This window comes from Trichomycterus rosablanca, chromosome 5 (genome assembly GCF_030014385.1).
Source record: "Trichomycterus rosablanca isolate fTriRos1 chromosome 5, fTriRos1.hap1, whole genome shotgun sequence".
NCBI lineage: Eukaryota > Metazoa > Chordata > Actinopteri > Siluriformes > Trichomycteridae > Trichomycterus > Trichomycterus rosablanca.
In genome coordinates, this window is record NC_085992.1 from 1,086,626 (window position 1) to 1,106,585 (window position 19,960).

The 19,960-nt window shown below is 45.1% G+C and overlaps 1 protein-coding gene across 3 annotated transcripts in view; it reads right to left on the bottom strand.

Annotated features, from left to right (window-relative positions):
* cntln (centlein, centrosomal protein) overlaps positions 1 to 19,960 on the bottom strand; it is a 97,817-nt gene that overhangs the window by 46,362 nt on the left and 31,495 nt on the right. For all 3 annotated transcript variants that reach the window (XM_062995473.1, XM_062995474.1, XM_062995472.1), the window contains 2 exons: positions 19,393 to 19,514; positions 7,618 to 7,734 (listed from right to left, as the gene is read on the bottom strand). In XM_062995473.1, coding sequence (XP_062851543.1) covers positions 7,618 to 7,734; positions 19,393 to 19,514 — 239 coding nt within the window. The remainder of the gene's footprint in view (positions 1 to 7,617; positions 7,735 to 19,392; positions 19,515 to 19,960) is intronic.

Here is a 19,960-nt window from a genome sequence, read left to right on the forward strand (position 1 = left end):
TCAGCAGTTAGGGTAGTGGACTAGTGATCATAAGGTTGCTAGTTCAAGCCCCACCATCAACAAGTTGCCACTGTTGGGCCCTTGACCCTTAATTGCTTGAGCTATATTAAATTTCATCACACGCCCGTAATATCGTAACTTGTGGGACTTCGTACGGTTCAGGAGCTCTTTTTCTGTTCTGGCCGTCTCGTCCACTCGCTCAGTGGTGATCATCTTCCTTTGTGAGATTTATATCTATACAAACATCCTCTCTTCTGGAAAGTGTCGCCCTTTCAGCTAAAAGCACATGTGAGGTTCCAATTCATCCTGAAAGTGTGTATAGTGTGAGACCTGATCCATTTCCTCCAATGTCTTTACGGACCTCGCTTTATTTACAAGAGGACACATCCTGGATCAAGACAGGAACTTCCCTAAACTCTTCCCACAAAGGTATATCATGTATCATATAGTTCATGTAATTGTACACGCTTGTTAACAATGACTAAAACAACTGAGCTAAATTCAGAGCTGTGTGCACATACTTTTGGACATTAAGTGCATTTAATATGCAGCCTCCTGAAGGTTAGCAGTGGATAACGAGTGGTTCTTGTGGAGAAGAGTGTACCCCAACCCCCGAAAGAACCTGGAACCGAACTCATTTGGTAAAGTTGAAGTGGACAGTGCCAGCGGGGGGCGTCTGGCCGCCGGGTACGTGCAGAAGAAACGATTTCTGAGAGCCGACCGAACGGCTGCCCACCGCCGCCGCGGCTTAAGTACCGGGCGCTCCCGCCTCGGCTGGCAATCAGACGTCCCAAAACTCCAGGCCGTGAGGAGGTAATTAACCATGAGCGGATCATCGTAACGCTCCTGAGCGCAACCTTCAACATCGGAAATCGGCCCGGTACGGCCGGCGGAATGGCCGCGTGCCACCGCTCGGCTCGGGCGGGATTTTTTTTTGGAGCGGGCGTCCAAGCTCTAATCGGCGCTTTAATGGTGATTTTGGCCTCAGAACAGCTTGATGAAGAAACGCTGCCTAATTACACCTCGCATCTTCCTACCATCCCTCTTCCTGCATGTAATGAATATACACCGGGGGGACAAACCCGAAATAAAGGAAGGGGGGGGGGGGTGGAGAGGAAGAGAACGACGAGAACCAAGAGAAACTAAAGAAACGCAAAGAATTTCGGAAGTGGATCGTCTCTGTCTCACCCTGCACTGAACCCAAATGGTTCAGTAACTTCTACCTGTCACATCAACAAGCAAAGAAGGTCCGGGACCAAGGATTCAAACATTTTGGCCATTCCATCCATTAAATAAAGAAAGAGGGATTAAACCAGGGACTGATTTAGGGATTTCTGTGAGGGGAAGACACTAAAAACAAAAAGGGATTCTTAATCAAATTACCCCCCCCCCCCCCCCCCCCCCACACACACACACACACACAAAATCACTCCATTTCTTCCTGTCCTGAATCTGAACATCTAAGTGCTACCCGTCACGTAACCTCTCAAATAAACAAACAAAAGAAGGTCTGGGTCTGGGACATGAATTGGGGAACAAAATTCGCCCAATCTTTGGCGACTCCACCCGTTAAATAAAGAAAGAGGGATTGAACCGGGGATTGAATTTGGGATTTCTGTTAAGAGAAGAGACTAAAAACAAAAGGGGCGCAAAGAATTTTGGGGTTTCTTTATCACATGAAGAGTTGCAGATATAATGTCTTTAAGGTCGACACCGTGGATCACTCATCTCCATCTCACCCTGACCTGAACCCAAACCACCAACTAAGTGCTACCCATCACCATGACCTGTGTTTGTTTGTTTATTAGGATTGTAACAGTAGTTATTCATTACACAAGATTCATCAGGTCACAAGGTTATATCCAACACAGTCATGGTCAATTTAGTCTTTCCAATTCACCTCACTTGCACGTCTTTGGACTGTGGGAGGAAACCCACACAGACACGGGGAGAACATGCAAACTCCACACAGAAAGGACCCGGACCGGACCGCCCCACCCGAGGATCGAACCCAGGACCTTCTTGCTGTGAGGCGACAGTGCTACCCACTTAGCCACCGTGCCGCCCCATGACCTATCAAACAAACAAACAAAAGAAGGTCCAGGACCAGAACCTGGGGGTACAAATTTCGGCCAATCTTTAGCGACTCCACCTATCATTTATTTATTTATTTGGTTTTTAACGTTATTTATGGCATGATAGGTGTTATGTTTAAATCATTTTTTTATATATATATTTTTGTTTTTATTTTTGTTACTGCCAGAAAGTTTAAGATTTTTCTTGTGTGTTCTTGGTTTAGGGCTTCTTTAACAGTTCCAGGTGTGTGTAGTTGTTGTCTCTCTCTGGTGTATTTGGGGCGTTCGATTAAGATGTGTTTTATTGTAAGTTTATTGTAAGGGACTGAATTTAGGATTTCTGTGAAGAGAAAAGTGACTAAAAATAAAAGGGGCGCAAAGAATTTTGGGTTTCTTTTTCACATGACCCCCCCAACTGAAAAAAATAGATAAAGAAAGAAAGTCAGAATTCTGTTAGGCTCGACACCGTGGATCACTCGTCTCCATCTCACCCTGAACCCAAACCACAGACTAAGTAAACAAACAAACAACAGACAAGTACGGAACCCAAATGGGGCAGGGGGCACAAATTTCGGCAGTTTGTAGCAACTCCACCCGTTAAATAAAGAAAGAGGGCGCAATTTAATTCGGGTTTCTTTATCATCAATAAAAAAGTCAGAGAAAAAGAAGAGTTGCAGAAATACAGTCATTAGGGTCGACACCGTGGATCACTCGTCTCCGTCTCACCCTGACCTGAACCCAAACCACCGACTAAGTGCTCCTGTCACATGACCGACCAAGTAAACAAACAAACAAACGAAAGAAGGTCCAGAACCGAGACTGAGAGGGGGGAGCAGAAATGTTGTCCGTTTTTAATCATCTCCACCCGTTAAATAAAGAAAGAGGAAAATAAGGAGGCAGCATTAATGAGGGAGGATCCGGCCGAGTCCTGCGGTCCCACTCTGAGCCCGTAATGGTGCGAGGGACCGACAGAGATCAAAGCCACTCGTCCAATTTCCTTTCTTCCCTTTTTTTTGGGAGGGGAGCACGAGGCCGTGCGGGTGAGTTTGATATTCAGAGTCCAGTGGAGCGAAGAGGAAGAGGATCAGCACCGGCACCGCAGGACTACAGGACAGGCCCCGCTACAGCCGAAAAAAAAACACCGCGTGCTACTGGAAGGTCACTCGGAACAGGCCGACCCCAAAAACATCTGAGAGTCAAAGGCACGCAGAGGAGGGTTTTAACCCCCCCCCCCAAAAAAAAACAAAACATCAGAGCACCAGAATACCTGACTGACCCCTCCTTCCTGAACAAGGTCCTATTCCACCAGACTTCAGCTCTGATCAGTGCAGCCTCGACGATTATCAGAGCGGATCAGATTAGATCGGACTGGACACAAAAAATAAAGTCCCAATAACCCCCATCAGGTCTGCAGAGGTGCACAAACTGGTTTTTGGAAAGTCGGCTCAGTGGCTGAAAAGCCGTCAACATCAGAACGGCAATCTTCAGAGGTCTGATATTAAGATTGGGCCAGGGATTGGATTGGGGATTGGACCAGAGATAAGATTAGGGATTTTATTGGGGATTGAATAAGGGATTGGATAAGAGATTAGATTAGAGATTGTATTATGGATTGGATTAGAGATTGGATTAGGGCCGGAATTACGGCCTGGTTTAAATATTGGACCAGGAATTGGATTCAAGATTGGATTAGGGATTTAAATAGAGATTGGAATAGAGACTGGACCAGAGATTGGATTAGAGACTGGAACTGGGATTGGATTAGAGGCTGGTTGCTGGGATTGGATTAGGGATTGGACTGGAGATTGGACCATGGATTTAATTAGTGATTGGACCAGGGATTGGATTAGGGATTATAATAGAGATTGACCCAGGGAGTGAATTATGGACTAGACCAGGGATTGGACGAGAGAATGGTTTAGAGATTGTATTAGGGACTGGACCTGGGATTGGATTAGAGATTGGACCAGGGATTGGATTAGGGATTATAATAGAGATTGACCCAGGGAGTGGATTATGGACTAGACCAGGGATTGGACGAGAGAATGGTTTAGAGATTGTATTAGGGACTGGACCTGGGATTGGATTAGAGATTGGACCAGGGATTGGATTAGGGATTATAACAGAAATTGACCCAGGGAGTGGATTATGGACTGAACCAGGGATTGGACTGGAGACTGGACCAGGAATAGGATTGGGGATTTTATTAGAGATCGGAATAGAGATTGGATTAGGGATTGGATTAAAGCCTATATTAGAGCCTGGATCAGGGATTGGATCAGGGATTGGATTGGGGATTTAATTAAAGATCGTTGGACTGTTGGACCCTTGAGCACAGCTCAGAAACCGGTTATCTCCATGGGAACGCCCGTTCCTGTTCCAGTATTTAGAACAGCTGGGTCTCTGCCCAGTGGAAGGGAAGGAGAACCCTCGTAGATGGTGTGATGTGGAGTTCGACACCTCCAGGATGAACGTCACCCCGCAAAAGCGGCGGTAAAAGTGTGGACAGGACCGTAATCGCCTCTGTGTGAGGGTGGCACGTCGCCCGCAGTGCGTCCACACTCGTCTAGCGGGTGTTAAAGTCTGTACCCCCACTCAGGTCCTGGATCACATTAGCAGCTCCGTGTGCGTGTGTGGTTTCAGCCCGGCGTTAACGATCGACGCTGGTGCTAATGATTACGGGTGATGCCGTGCCAGCGATGCCACCTCCGTCCTCATCATCTCCTTCCATGAAGAAAAGATTTAGCTGGTCGGCGTTGGGCGCTGATTTATTTTTATCTTTTATTATTTACAGACCCTCACAGATCTCAAAACGCCGTCAAGAAACACAGATTTACTCCGACGTAACCCGAATCCAGAGAAACTCGGAGCGGGTTTACTCGGTGCCCTCCAGAGACGGGCGCGTTCGGTGCCACTGCCAGCGTGTGTATGAGTGTGTGTGTGTGTTAATTACCGGTGCACTTGTCTGCTCCGGGACTCGGCTCTCGGCTTGCCAGGCCTCATTTGGTCGGCGCTGCGCTGAGGGGTCTAACCCTGCCAGCCAACGTGCCGCATAAACCCCCCTCCCCGTTTGATCTCTACCCCTGCCCCCCCCTCCCCGTTCCTCGCCGTGTCCTCCTAATCCCAGCTGAGCTCATTATGATGTAGCCTGGCTGCCTGAGCTCGAGCTGTCCAAGCTAATTACGGCCTAGCGCTGGCCGCTGCCCGCTCGGGGCCCGCCGCTCCTGCTGCCGCTGACGGGCCGAGTGGGGGGGGGGGGGGGGGGGGGGGGAGCTGCCGAAAGCTCTTTCTACCTGAGAGTGGGTCTACAGATTGGGGTTTGGATGTAACGCCGGGGTCACCGAGGACCCGCTGTACCTGAGGGGAGGACCTTCGGGGGGTGGGACGGGGTGCTGGACCCTACAAAAGGGTCTAGCAGGGGTCATTCTGAGATTGGACCTACTGGGGTTAGAGAGGGCAGGCTGGGTGCAATGCCCAGCGGGTAGTGGGGGGGCTTGTTTGGATGAGGGTGGTGATACTCATGGGGCTCACTAGCATCCAATGTGGAATTTTGGGGAAGTGTGACTACTGGAACTGCTGACGCTGGATTTGGGGGTATGTTAGGGGCACCAAAATGTTCCTGTTCCCCACACGGGCTCCCGGGGAGTGGGATATGACCAAAAACATTCGGAGGCCGTCCATGTCGTTTAAAAACAAACCCGATTAAAATAGGACGACCTCTGTGTGACCCTTTCTGAGAAGCTTCTCACAAGACTGTGGGAATTTGTGCCCGTTCAGTCAAAAGATGGCAGCATTTGTACGGCTGGGCGCTGATTACTTTCAGTTGGTGTTCTAGTTCATCCCAGAGTAACACACACAGTAACACACACACACAGTAATACACACAGAGTAACACACACACACACACAGTAATACACAGTAACACACACACACAGAGTAACACACACAGAGTAACACACACAGAGTAACACACACACAGAGTAACACACACACAGTAATACACACACACAGTAATACACACAGAGTAACACACACACAGTAATACACACACACACACAGTAATACACACAGAGTAACACACACACACACACAGTAATACAGAGTAACACACACACACACAGTAACACACACACACACAGTAATACACACAGAGTAACACACACACACAGTAATACACACAGAGTAACACACACACAGTAATACACACACACACACAGTAATACACACAGAGTAACACACACACACACACACAGTAATACAGAGTAACACACACACACACAGTAACACACACACACAGTAATACACACAGAGTAACACACACACACACAGTAATACACACAGAGTAACACACACACACACACACAGTAATACAGAGTAACACACACACACACAGTAACACACACACAGTAACACACACACAGAGTAACACACACAGATTAACACACACAGAGTAACACACACACACAGAGTAACACACACACAGTAATACACACACACACAGTAATACACACAGAGTAACACACACACACAGTAATACACACAAACAGTAACACACACAACACAGTAACACACACAACACAGAGTAACACACACATACATAGAGTAACACACACACAAAGTAACACACACCCACACAACACAGTAACACACACACACAGAGTAAAACACACAGAGTAACACACACACACAACACAGAGTAACACACACATACATAGAGTAACACACACACACACACACACACACACACACACACACACAAAGTAACACACACCCACACAACACAGTAACACACACACACAGAGTAACACACACACAACACAGAGTAACACACACATACATAGAGTAACACACACACACACAAAGTAACACACACCCACACAACACAGTAACACACACACACAGAGTAACACACACAGAGTAACACACACAGAGTAACACACACACACACAACACAGAGTAACACACATACAGAGTAACACACACACACACACTCACAAAGTAACACACACCCACACAACACAGTAACACACACACACACAGAGTAACACACACAGAGTAACACACATACAGAGTAACACACACACACACACACACAAAGTAACACACACCCACACAACACAGTAACACACACACACACAGAGTAACACACAAAGAGTAACACACACACACACAACACAGAGTAACACACACATACAGAGTAACACACACACACACACACTCACAAAGTAACACACACCCACACAACACAGTAACACACACACACACAGAGTAACACACACAGAGTAACACACACACACAACACAGAGTAACACACACATACATAGAGTAACACACACACACACACAAAGTAACACCCACCCACACAACACAGTAACACACACACACACACACACAGAGTAACACACACACACAACACAGTAACACACAAACACAGTAATAAATCTACACACACACACACACATCTATACACACAGAGTAACACACACACACACAGTATCACACACACACACACACACACACACACACACACACACACTCTTACTTTTCGGTGAGGAGCTTTTTGTTCTCCCTCTTGTAGAAGGCTAACTCATTCCAAACTGCATCACTGTTCTCCTGTCGAAGCTGCCACGGCTCAGCTCGCTTCCTCCTACCTGCAGGCCTACACACACACACACACACACACACACACACACACACACACACACACACACACACACACACACACACACACACACACAGAGTCAGTGCTGGGTAATAAACCTCCATGTATCCACCACAGTTCCTCCAACAGAACCAAACACGGTTCAGACGAGTCCACAGATGCAACAACAGCTCGGTGCTGAAGCTCCTCGCATCACTAACTACTGAGTTCCAGACTAACACTGGAAGCAACATCACACACTGCTCATAAATCACATTTCCTAGAAGATTTTGAAGTGTGGGAATTTGTGGCTGTTCAGTAGCACAAAAGATAGATAAATAGATCGATACTTTATTTATCCCGAAGGAAATTATTGAATGACATAATTTGTATGGCTGGATACTGATCGGTGATCAGTCGGTGTTCCGGTTCGTCCCAGAGCTGTTGAGTGGGGTTGAGCTCAGGGCTGTGCAAGACATGCTGAAAAGGGCCTTCCCTAAACTATTGCTGCAAAGTATATGATTGATTTATTACAGCTGTTAGTGACTGTTTTGACGTCCCAATACTTTTGAGCACACAGTGTATATAATGATTTATTTGGAACCTGTCTGTGGACGTCAGGTGGTTCATATTTAATCTGCTGATTCGCTGCTCTCGCAGTCCGACGCCTTAGTCCCAAAGATCACCAACAAAGCACCCAGATCCAGGAGGGCATCACTGCCTTCTGTTTACCCCGTCCACAAAAATAAAGACATACTGCGGTCCTTAATATTCAAACCCTGATGAATAAATTCACCTGGTACAGTGACCGCCCGCGCCCCCCGCCGCGCCCCCCCGCCGCGCCCCCCGCCGCGCTTCACCCGGGCGCTCCCGGTGCTGTAAACACGGGGGACGTGTGTCGGGTAACACGGCTCTAAACCTGAGTGTTTGTGCTCGCCATTATTCAAATGAGTGGCCTTGAATCTGCCACACACACACACACACACACACACACACACACACACACAGACGGTGGTCCTGAGTGGACGCTGCAGTGGGGATCCTGTGGGCCATGCAAATGTCCAACACAAACGAGGTCGGTCTCATCAGCGCACCTCACTGTATAAATTCTTAATGCTGCAGCACGGCAGGTCCTGCACACACACACACACACACACGCACACACACACACACGCACACGCACGCACACACACACACACACACACACACACACACACAGGCGTGTACATGCACACTAATAATCCCGAGTTTTGATCGACCGGCGTATTTCTGAACAATTAACTCTCGTTCCTCTTCTGCACATGCTCAGTTCATCTCAGTCTCTCCTCCCGAAACATCCTGCGTACTCCGCCCCTCTAAGGGGCGCCACCGAGTCCAAACCGTACAACAGAGCAGGGCTCACTACTGTCACGTAGACTCTCCCTTCACTCGGAACCATGAAGTGAAAACATCTGGTCCAGTAAAAAAGTGAAAAAGGTCACAGGTTCAAGCCCCAGCACTGCCAGGTTGCCACTGTTGGGCCCCTGAGCAAGACCCTTAGCTCTCAGTTGCTTAGACAGTATACTGCCACAGTACTGTAACTCTCTTTGAATAAAAGCATCCGCTAAATTTCCCCCCCTTTTTCACCCCATCCAGTCGTAGCCAATCAGAGCCCGTCTTCCTCTCGTCGCTCACTGGTAGGTGAAAAGAAGCGACAGGCTGCTGCACTCCTTAATATTTAAACCCTGATGAATGAATTCACCCGCGCTCTAATAAACTCCTCGTCACTCCAGACCAGAATCTCATCACCTCCAACTTCCTCTCCCGTCTGTCAATCAGCACTACTGATTCCAAACTGCACAACAGAGCAGGGCTCACTACCGTCACGTAGACTCTCCCTTCACTCGGAATGATGAAACATTTAAGAGAATTTAAATCAATTCTATACTGAGCTCCAGTTGGAGTTCGTCTTCCTCTCATTGGTAACTGGGCACAGCCGCCGATCGCTTCTTTTCACCTGCCAGGGGCGGGGCAGGGTCTCACCGAGCCACACCCTGCCGACCGTGATCAGCCGCCCCCGGTGCAGTACTGTGTGTTGTGTGTGTTACTATGTGTGTGTTACTGTGTGGTGTGTGTGTTACTATGTGTGTGTGTGTGTTACTATGTGTGTGTGTTACTATGTGTGTGTTACTTTGTGTGTGTGTGTGTTACTATGTGTGTGTGTGTGTGTTACTATGTGTGTGTGTGTGTTACTATGTGTGTGTGTGTGTGTGTGTGTGAACTCCAGAGCTCCAGATCTCACCACACAGTAACACACACACATACATAGTAACACACACAACACACAGTAACACACACACACACACACACACATAGTACACACACACACACACACAAAGTAACACACACACACACACACACATAGTAACACACACACACACATAGTAACACACACACACACACACATAACACACACACACATAGTAACACACACACATAGTAACACACACACACATAGTAACACACACACACATAGTAACACACACACACACACATAGTAACACACACACACACAAAGTAACACACACACACAGTAACACACACACACATAGTAACACACACACACACACATAGTAACACACACACACACACACACACATAGTAACACACACACACAGTAACACACACACACACATAGTAACACACACACACACACACACATAGTAACACACATCTACACACATAGTAACACACACACATAGTAACACATCTACACACATAGTAACACACACATAGTAACACACATCTACACACACACACACATAGTAACACATCTACACACATAGTAACACACACACATAGTAACACACATCTACACACATAGTATCACACACACACATAGTAACACATCTACACACATAGTAACACACATCTACACACATAGTAACACACACACCACACAGTAACACACACACACATAGTAACACATCTACACACATAGTAACACACACACATAGTAACACACATCTACACACATAGTATCACACACACACATAGTAACACATCTACACACATAGTAACACACATCTACACACATAATAACACACACAAAACACAATAACACATCTACACACACAGTAACACATCTACACACACATAGTAACACATCTACACACATAGTAACACACACACATAGTAACACACACACTACACAGTAACACACACACACACACACATAGTAACACACACACATAGTAACACACACACACACATAGTAACACACACACACACACACACACATAGTAACACACACACACACACACACACACATAGTAACACACACACACACACACACACACACACACACACATAGTAACACACACACAGTAACACACACACACACAGTAACACACACATAGTAACACACACACACATAGTAACACACACACACATAGTAACACACACACACACATATAGTAACACACACACACACACACATAGTAACACACACACACATAGTAAAACACACACATAGTAACACACACACACACACACAGTAACACACACACACACATAGTAACACACACACATAGTAACACACACACACACATAGTAACACACACACCCCACAGTAACACACACACACACATAGTAACACACACACATAGTAACACACACACACACACATAGTAACACACACACTCACATAGTAACACACACACACAGTAACACACACACACATAGTAACACACACACAGTAACACACACACACACATAGTAACACACACACACACACACATAGTAACACACACACACATAGTAACACACACACAGTAACACACACACACACACATAGTAACACACACACACACACACACACACATAGTAACACACATCTACACACATAGTAACACACACATAGTAACACACACACATAGTAACACATCTACACACATAGTAACACACACACATAGTAACACACATCTACACACATAGTAACACATCTACACACATAGTAACACACACACATAGTAACACACATCTACACACATAGTAACACACACACCACACAGTAACACATCTATACACACATAATAACACACACAAAACACAATAACACATCTACACACACAGTAACACATCTACACACACACAGTAACATCTACACACACATAGTAACACATCTACACACATAGTAACACACACACATAGTAACACACACACTGCACAGTAACACATCTACACACACATAGTAACACACACACACACACATAGTAACACACACACACCACAAAGTAACACATCTACACACACACAATAACACACACACACAACACAATAACACATCTACACACACATAGTAACACACACCACACAGTAACACATCTACACACACATAGTAACACACACACACAGTAACACACACACCACACAGTAACACATCTACACACACATAATAACACACACACAACACAATAACACATCTACACACATAGTAACACACACACAGTAACACACACACCACACAGTAACACACACACACACACACACATAGTAACACACACACCACACAGTAACACATCTACACACACATAATAACACACACACAACACAATAACACATCTACACACACAGTAACACATCTACACACACACAGTTACATCTACACACACACACAGTAACACATCTACACACACACATAATAACACACACACAACACAATAACACATCTACACACACAGTAACATAGTAACATAGTAACACACACACACAGTAACACACACATAGTAACACACACACACATAGTAACACACACACACACACACACACATAGTAACACACACACACACATAGTAACACACACACACATAGTAACACACACACATAGTAACACACACACATAGTAACACACATCTACACACATCTACACACATAGTAACACACATCTACACACATAGTAACACATCTACACACATAGTAACACACACACATAGTAACACACATCTACACACATAGTAACACACACACCACACAGTAACACATCTATACACACATAATAACACACACAAAACACAATAACACATCTACACACACAGTAACACATCTACACACACACAGTAACACATCTACACACATAGTAACACACACACATAGTAACACACACACTGCACAGTAACACATCTACACACACATAGTAACACACACACACACACATAGTAACACACACACACCACAAAGTAACACATCTACACACACACAATAACACACACACACAACACAATAACACATCTACACACACATAGTAACACACACCACACAGTAACACATCTACACACACATAGTAACACACACACACACACACACACACACACAGTAACACACACACCACACAGTAACACATCTACACACATAATAACACACACACAACACAATAACACATCTACACACATAGTAACACACACACAGTAACACACACACCACACAGTAACACACACACACACACATAGTAACACACACACCACACAGTAACACATCTACACACACATAATAACACACACACAACACAATAACACATCTACACACACAGTAACACATCTACACACACACAGTTACATCTACACACACACACAGTAACACATCTACACACACACATAATAACACACACACAACACAATAACACATCTACACACACAGTAACATAGTAACATAGTAACACACACACACAGTAACACACACATAGTAACACACACACACATAGTAACACACACACACACACACACACACACATAGTAACACACACACACACATAGTAACACACACACACATAGTAACACACACACATAGTAACACACACACACATAGTAACACACATCTACACACATAGTAACACACATCTACACACATAGTAACACACACACACATAGTAACACATCTACACACATAGTAACACACACACATAGTAACACACATCTACACACATAGTAACACACACACCACACAGTAACACATCTATACACACATAATAACACACACAAAACACAATAACACATCTACACACACAGTAACACATCTACACACACACAGTAACACATCTACACACATAGTAACACACACACATAGTAACACACACACTGCACAGTAACACATCTACACACACATAGTAACACACACACACACACATAGTAACACACACACACCACAAAGTAACACATCTACACACACACAATAACACACACACACAACACAATAACACATCTACACACACATAGTAACACACACCACACAGTAACACATCTACACACACATAGTAACACACACACACACACACACACACACAGTAACACACACACCACACAGTAACACATCTACACACATAATAACACACACACAACACAATAACACATCTACACACATAGTAACACACACACAGTAACACACACACCACACAGTAACACACACACACACACACACACACACACATAGTAACACACACACCACACAGTAACACATCTACACACACATAATAACACACACACAACACAATAACACATCTACACACACAGTAACACATCTACACACACACAGTTACATCTACACACACACACAGTAACACATCTACACACACATAATAACACACACACAACACAATAACACATCTACACACACAGTAACATAGTAACATAGTAACACACACACCACACAGTAACACATCTACACACACACAGTTACATCTACACACACACACAGTAACACATCTACACACACACATAATAACACACACACAACACAATAACACATCTACACACACAGTAACATAGTAACATAGTAACACACACACAGTAACACACACATAGTAACACACACACACATAGTAACACACACACACACACACACACATAGTAACACACACACACACATAGTAACACACACACACACATAGTAACACACACACATAGTAACACACACACATAGTAACACACATCTACACACATAGTAACACACATCTACACACATAGTAACACACACACACATAGTAACACATCTACACACATAGTAACACACACACATAGTAACACACATCTACACACATAGTAACACACACACCACACAGTAACACATCTATACACACATAATAACACACACAAAACACAATAACACATCTACACACACACAGTAACACATCTACACACATAGTAACACACACACATAGTAACACACACACTGCACAGTAACACATCTACACACACATAGTAACACACACACACCACAAAGTAACACATCTACACACACACAATAACACACACACACAACACAATAACACATCTACACACACAGTAACACACACCACACAGTAACACATCTACACACACATAGTAACACACACACACCACACAGTAACACATCTACACACATAATAACACACACACAACACAATAACACATCTACACACATAGTAACACACACACAGTAACACACACCACACAGTAACACACACACATCTACACACACATAATAACACACACACAACACAATAACACATCTACACACACAGTAACACATCTACACACACACAGTTACATCTACACACACACACAGTAACACATCTACACACACACATAATAACACACACACAACACAATAACACATCTACACACACAGTAACACATCTACACACACACATAATAACACACACAACACAATAACACATCTACACACACAGTAACATCTACACACACAACACAGTAACACACCTACACACAGTAACACACATACACACAGAGTAACACACACAATACAGTAACACACACACACACACAGAATGACACACACAGAGTAACGCCCCCCCCCACAACACGTGGGCAGCAGCCGTATGCATCTTATCACCTACACTTTGACGAGTGCAGTGCAGCTCAGCGTTGTGTACGGAGAGACGCACCCTGACAGCACTCTTTCCTCTTCTCTGTGCAGGCGCCATCACTCAGCCAGCAGAGGTCGTAATTGCACCAGTCATGAGAGAGAGACCCCATCCGGCTTAGTCCCGCCCATATCTGAACAAAAGGCCAATCGTTGTTCATGTGGCCGCTCAGCCTTAGCTGGTAGGCAGAGCTGAGACTCGATACGATGTATTCCAGATCCAGCTCTGGTTCCAGCGTGTGTTTTTCTGCCGGGAACACACGACAAACCAGAAAACCCCAAAATAAACCGTCAGCTAGTGGAAAAGTGGCGACTAACTGCCGAATTTATACAAATCCGTCGACTCAAATCCATTTACGTTTCCCGCCGCGACGACCTGATTTATAATCTTATGAACGGGCATGTGTATTCTAAAGATGATGCTTTACACAGAGCTAATGGTAAACAATGTGGTGAGTTCCTCAGGGCTCTGGTGTGAGTCCGTTCACATTTTAACAGAGCTCGCTCTTCCATCTTCAGCCTGGCGAACTCCGACCTCTCCGGTGAACCTGGTTTCCGCCAGCAGGTGCTAATCCACTTAGCCGCGATGGTTAATAGATGAATCGCCCGGCGCGCACCGTGGTACGAGTGATGAATCGCTTCAGAAGAAACCCGGAAGAAATTTCGAGGAATTCCTGGAGAGGAGAGGAAGCGAGTGTGTAGGTTTAACCCACGTTAACCCAATCCCATCAACCCCGCACCACCCAGCGCGCTGTTTTATGAGAGACTGTAAGTGGAGGAACGGGGCAGGGGGTGGGGGCGGCGGCTGGGGGCTCCTTAACAAGCCCCGAAAAGCGATAAGAGGCGGCGCGTTCCCCCCTGGCTTGTTAGAACTGATTTCGCCGCGTTTAACGCAGCTTCTTCATTTCCTATTGTCTCCCAAACAGACGGCGCCGATCTCCACGGACCTGAGAGACGGGGCGCAGCCTCGAACCGCCACAAAGCTACAGCGCCGACGCTCTGGCATCACGGCCCACGCCGTCAGAGCCGACGGGACCCAAAGAAACCCAAAACTTTCACACTTAAACTCCTCACGCTTACGTAAAGTATTTTATTGTTCATTTAAATCATCGTGTCTAAAATAAATCATGATTCTGATTTAATTACAGTCCAGTACGGTCCGGGTCTTTTATTTTATCCAAAGCGACTTACAGCTGTGCCTGTATATAACCCGAGCAGTAAGGCTTAAGGGCCTCGCTCAAGGGCCCAACAGTGGAAACAAGGCAGTGGTCGGACTCAAATCAGCGTCCTTCTGATGACTGGTCAAGCACCTTAACCGTTAAGCCGCCACCTTCCATCGCTGACAGGTGTGTAACGTCAATTCTACTAAATAAACTACATGTTCAACTTCATGGCAAGAGTTTAGGGAAGGACCTCTTCCGTTTGGACATGACTAAACCCCTGTAAGGCTCATGAAGGCGTAATTGGATAAGTTTGGTGTGTAGAAGCTGCTTTGCGCTTGGGTGCAGTGGTAAATCACAATTGTAGCCTAGTGGTTAAGGTAGTGGTCTAGTAATCAGAGGGTTGCCGGTTCAAGCCCCACCACTGTTGGGTCCTTGAGCGAGGCCCTTAACCCTTAATTGCTTAGACAGTACACTGTAGGTAGCTTTGGATAAAAGCGTCTGCCAAATGCAGAAAATGTAAATCATGCTCGTCCACTATTGCTCAGATCTGAGGATCTGGGTTCGAATCTCGGTGCGCTCTCAGTACAGGTTCCAAGCCCAGATAGAAATAGACGGGCTTCGTACTGTGCCAAGTCTGATATGAGGACCATAAGGATCCAGAATGACCCTTGGAGTTAGAATGGTTTAAAGCCGCGCTCAAGGGTCCAACAGCGACTGCACGGCAGAGCTGGGATTCAAACCCTTAACCTTTGAATTAATACAGCACTTCTTGAGGGAAAGATCTGACCATGCCATGGTTGTTGGTGCCAGACAGGATGGTTTGAGCACCTCAGAAACTTCTGATCTTCTGGGATCATCAGAACATCCTCCAAGGTTCAAACATCCAGTGAGCGGCAGTTCAGCAGGTAGAACTTTATCACAAGCAGATCCAAACTCAGTGGAGAACCGGGCGTGGTGGAAGGGGGGGGATGATGAGAGGTCATCCCACTCAGATCAAAGGAACGTTTGGAAGACCTTGTTGAATGATGAAGGTTCTACCCAGTAAGAACGTTCCATTATTATACTGTTGTTGCCGGATCTTTCTATGGTGGCTCTGTTGGCATGTGTGGTGTGATTAGACGTAGAATCAGACCGCTGGTGTCTGATAGGTTCACGGTTCCTTCACACCGGCTCTCCTCTGTTTTCTTTAATTAACCCGGAGAGAAACGAGTCGACGAGGTCAACGCCCCAGTCCCTCGTGGATCCTCAACACTCGCCCCTATTAGTTCCATTTAAGAGGCTCTGAGAGGAGCGAGAGGGGCGCCGAACCCTAATGACTCCAGCACCATCGCTCAGATCCACCTCACACCAGAATCAGATTCTACCACCAAACACCACCTGTTTTGTGGTGTTTAAGAATGAATGGTGCAGACAGGCTGTTTCTGTGGTGTTTCATTTAATAGCTGACATTTTATTGTGGTGTTTAACAACGTAAGCTGGCATTTTTATGATGCTTGAGAACATTGCTGTTTAAAGTTTGTCTTGTTTGCTAAAAAAAATTGAATTGTGTTGGTGTTTAATTTTAGAAGTTGGCACTGTGGTGTTGGATGTAGAAATCTTGCACTGCGGTGTTAAATATAAATATAAGAAGCTGGTATTTACTTTGGTGTTTGATATAAGAAGGTGGTATTGATTGTGGTGTTTGATATGGAATGTTGGTATTGAGAGTGGTGTTTAAAATAATAAAATGGTATTTACTGTGCTGTTTGATGTACAAAGCTGGTGGTTACTGTGGCGTTTGATAAGGAATGTTGGTATTTATTGCTGCGTTTAATATAAAAGCTGGTATTTAGTGTGATGTTGGATGTAGAAAGCTGGCACTGTGGTGTTTGATAGAAGAAGCTGGTATTTACTGCAATGTTTGATAGAAGAAGCTAGTATTTATTGTGGGGTTTGATAGAAGAAGCTGGAATTTATTGCGGTGTTTGATAGAAGAAGCTGGAATTTATTGCGGTGTTTGATATAAAAAGCTGGTATTTATTGCGGTGTTTGATATAAAAAGCTGGTATTTATTCTGATGTTTGATAGAAGAAGCTGGTATTTATTGCGGTGTTTGATATAAAAAGCTGGTATTTATTGCGGTGTTTGATATAAAAAGCTGGTATTTATTCTGATGTTTGATAGAAGAAGCTGGTATTTATTGTAATGTTTGATAAGGAATGTTGGTATTTAGTGTGTTGTTGGATGTAGAAAGCTGGATGTAGAAAGCTGGTGATGTTTGATAGAAGAAGCTGGTATTTAATGCGGTGTTTGATAGGGAATGTTGGTATTTAGTGTGGTTAATATAAGCAGCTGATATTGAGTGTGGTGTTTAATATAAGAAGCTGGTGTTTACTGTGGTTTGATAAGGAACGCTGGTATTTAGTGTGGTGTTTAATATAAGAAGCTGGTGTTTACTGTGCTTTGATAAGGAACGCTGGTATTTAGTGTGGTGTGAGATGTAGAAAGCTGGTATTTACTGTGGTGTTTGATAAGCAATGTTGGTATTTCTTGCGGTGTCTGGTGAAGAGCGGCGGTGTTTAAAGTGTAGGCCGGTGTTCGCCGGAGAGCGGCGGTGTTTATGCGGTGTTCATGCACTCACAGGTCGTTGGCGTCCTCCACCTCCCTCAGCTGCTCCCTCACCGCTCGGTAATTGGTCTGAATCAGACGCAGACGATCACGGCGCTCGGCATGCGCTCGCCTCAACTCCTCTACCTCCAGCGTCTGTAACGCGGGCACACACACACACGCACACACACACACACGCGCGCACACACACACACACACACACACACACACACACACACACACACACACACACACACACACGTTAGCACTTTAAAAATAGCGTGTTGGGCTGGTTGTGACCTCTGCTGCAGGAATAAGTGAAGAGTTTAGCAGGAGTCTGAAGGTTCTGCTCGCCGCTCCTGCAGTTTCACTTTGTTAGACGGAACCCGAAACTTTTCTCTCTTTATAGAAATAAATAAATAAATAAAGAAAGAAAGAAAGAAATAAATAAAAACAAAGTGCTCTCCGGCTCGTTCACGCCCGCCTCCCGTTCCGCTCCGGCTTCTCCGTCAGAGCGAGACACTGATAAGCGTTTCCACGCCAACCTGGCACCTGAGACGTAATTACAGCCTGACATTTCACCGGCCGGTCAGCGGGGAGAC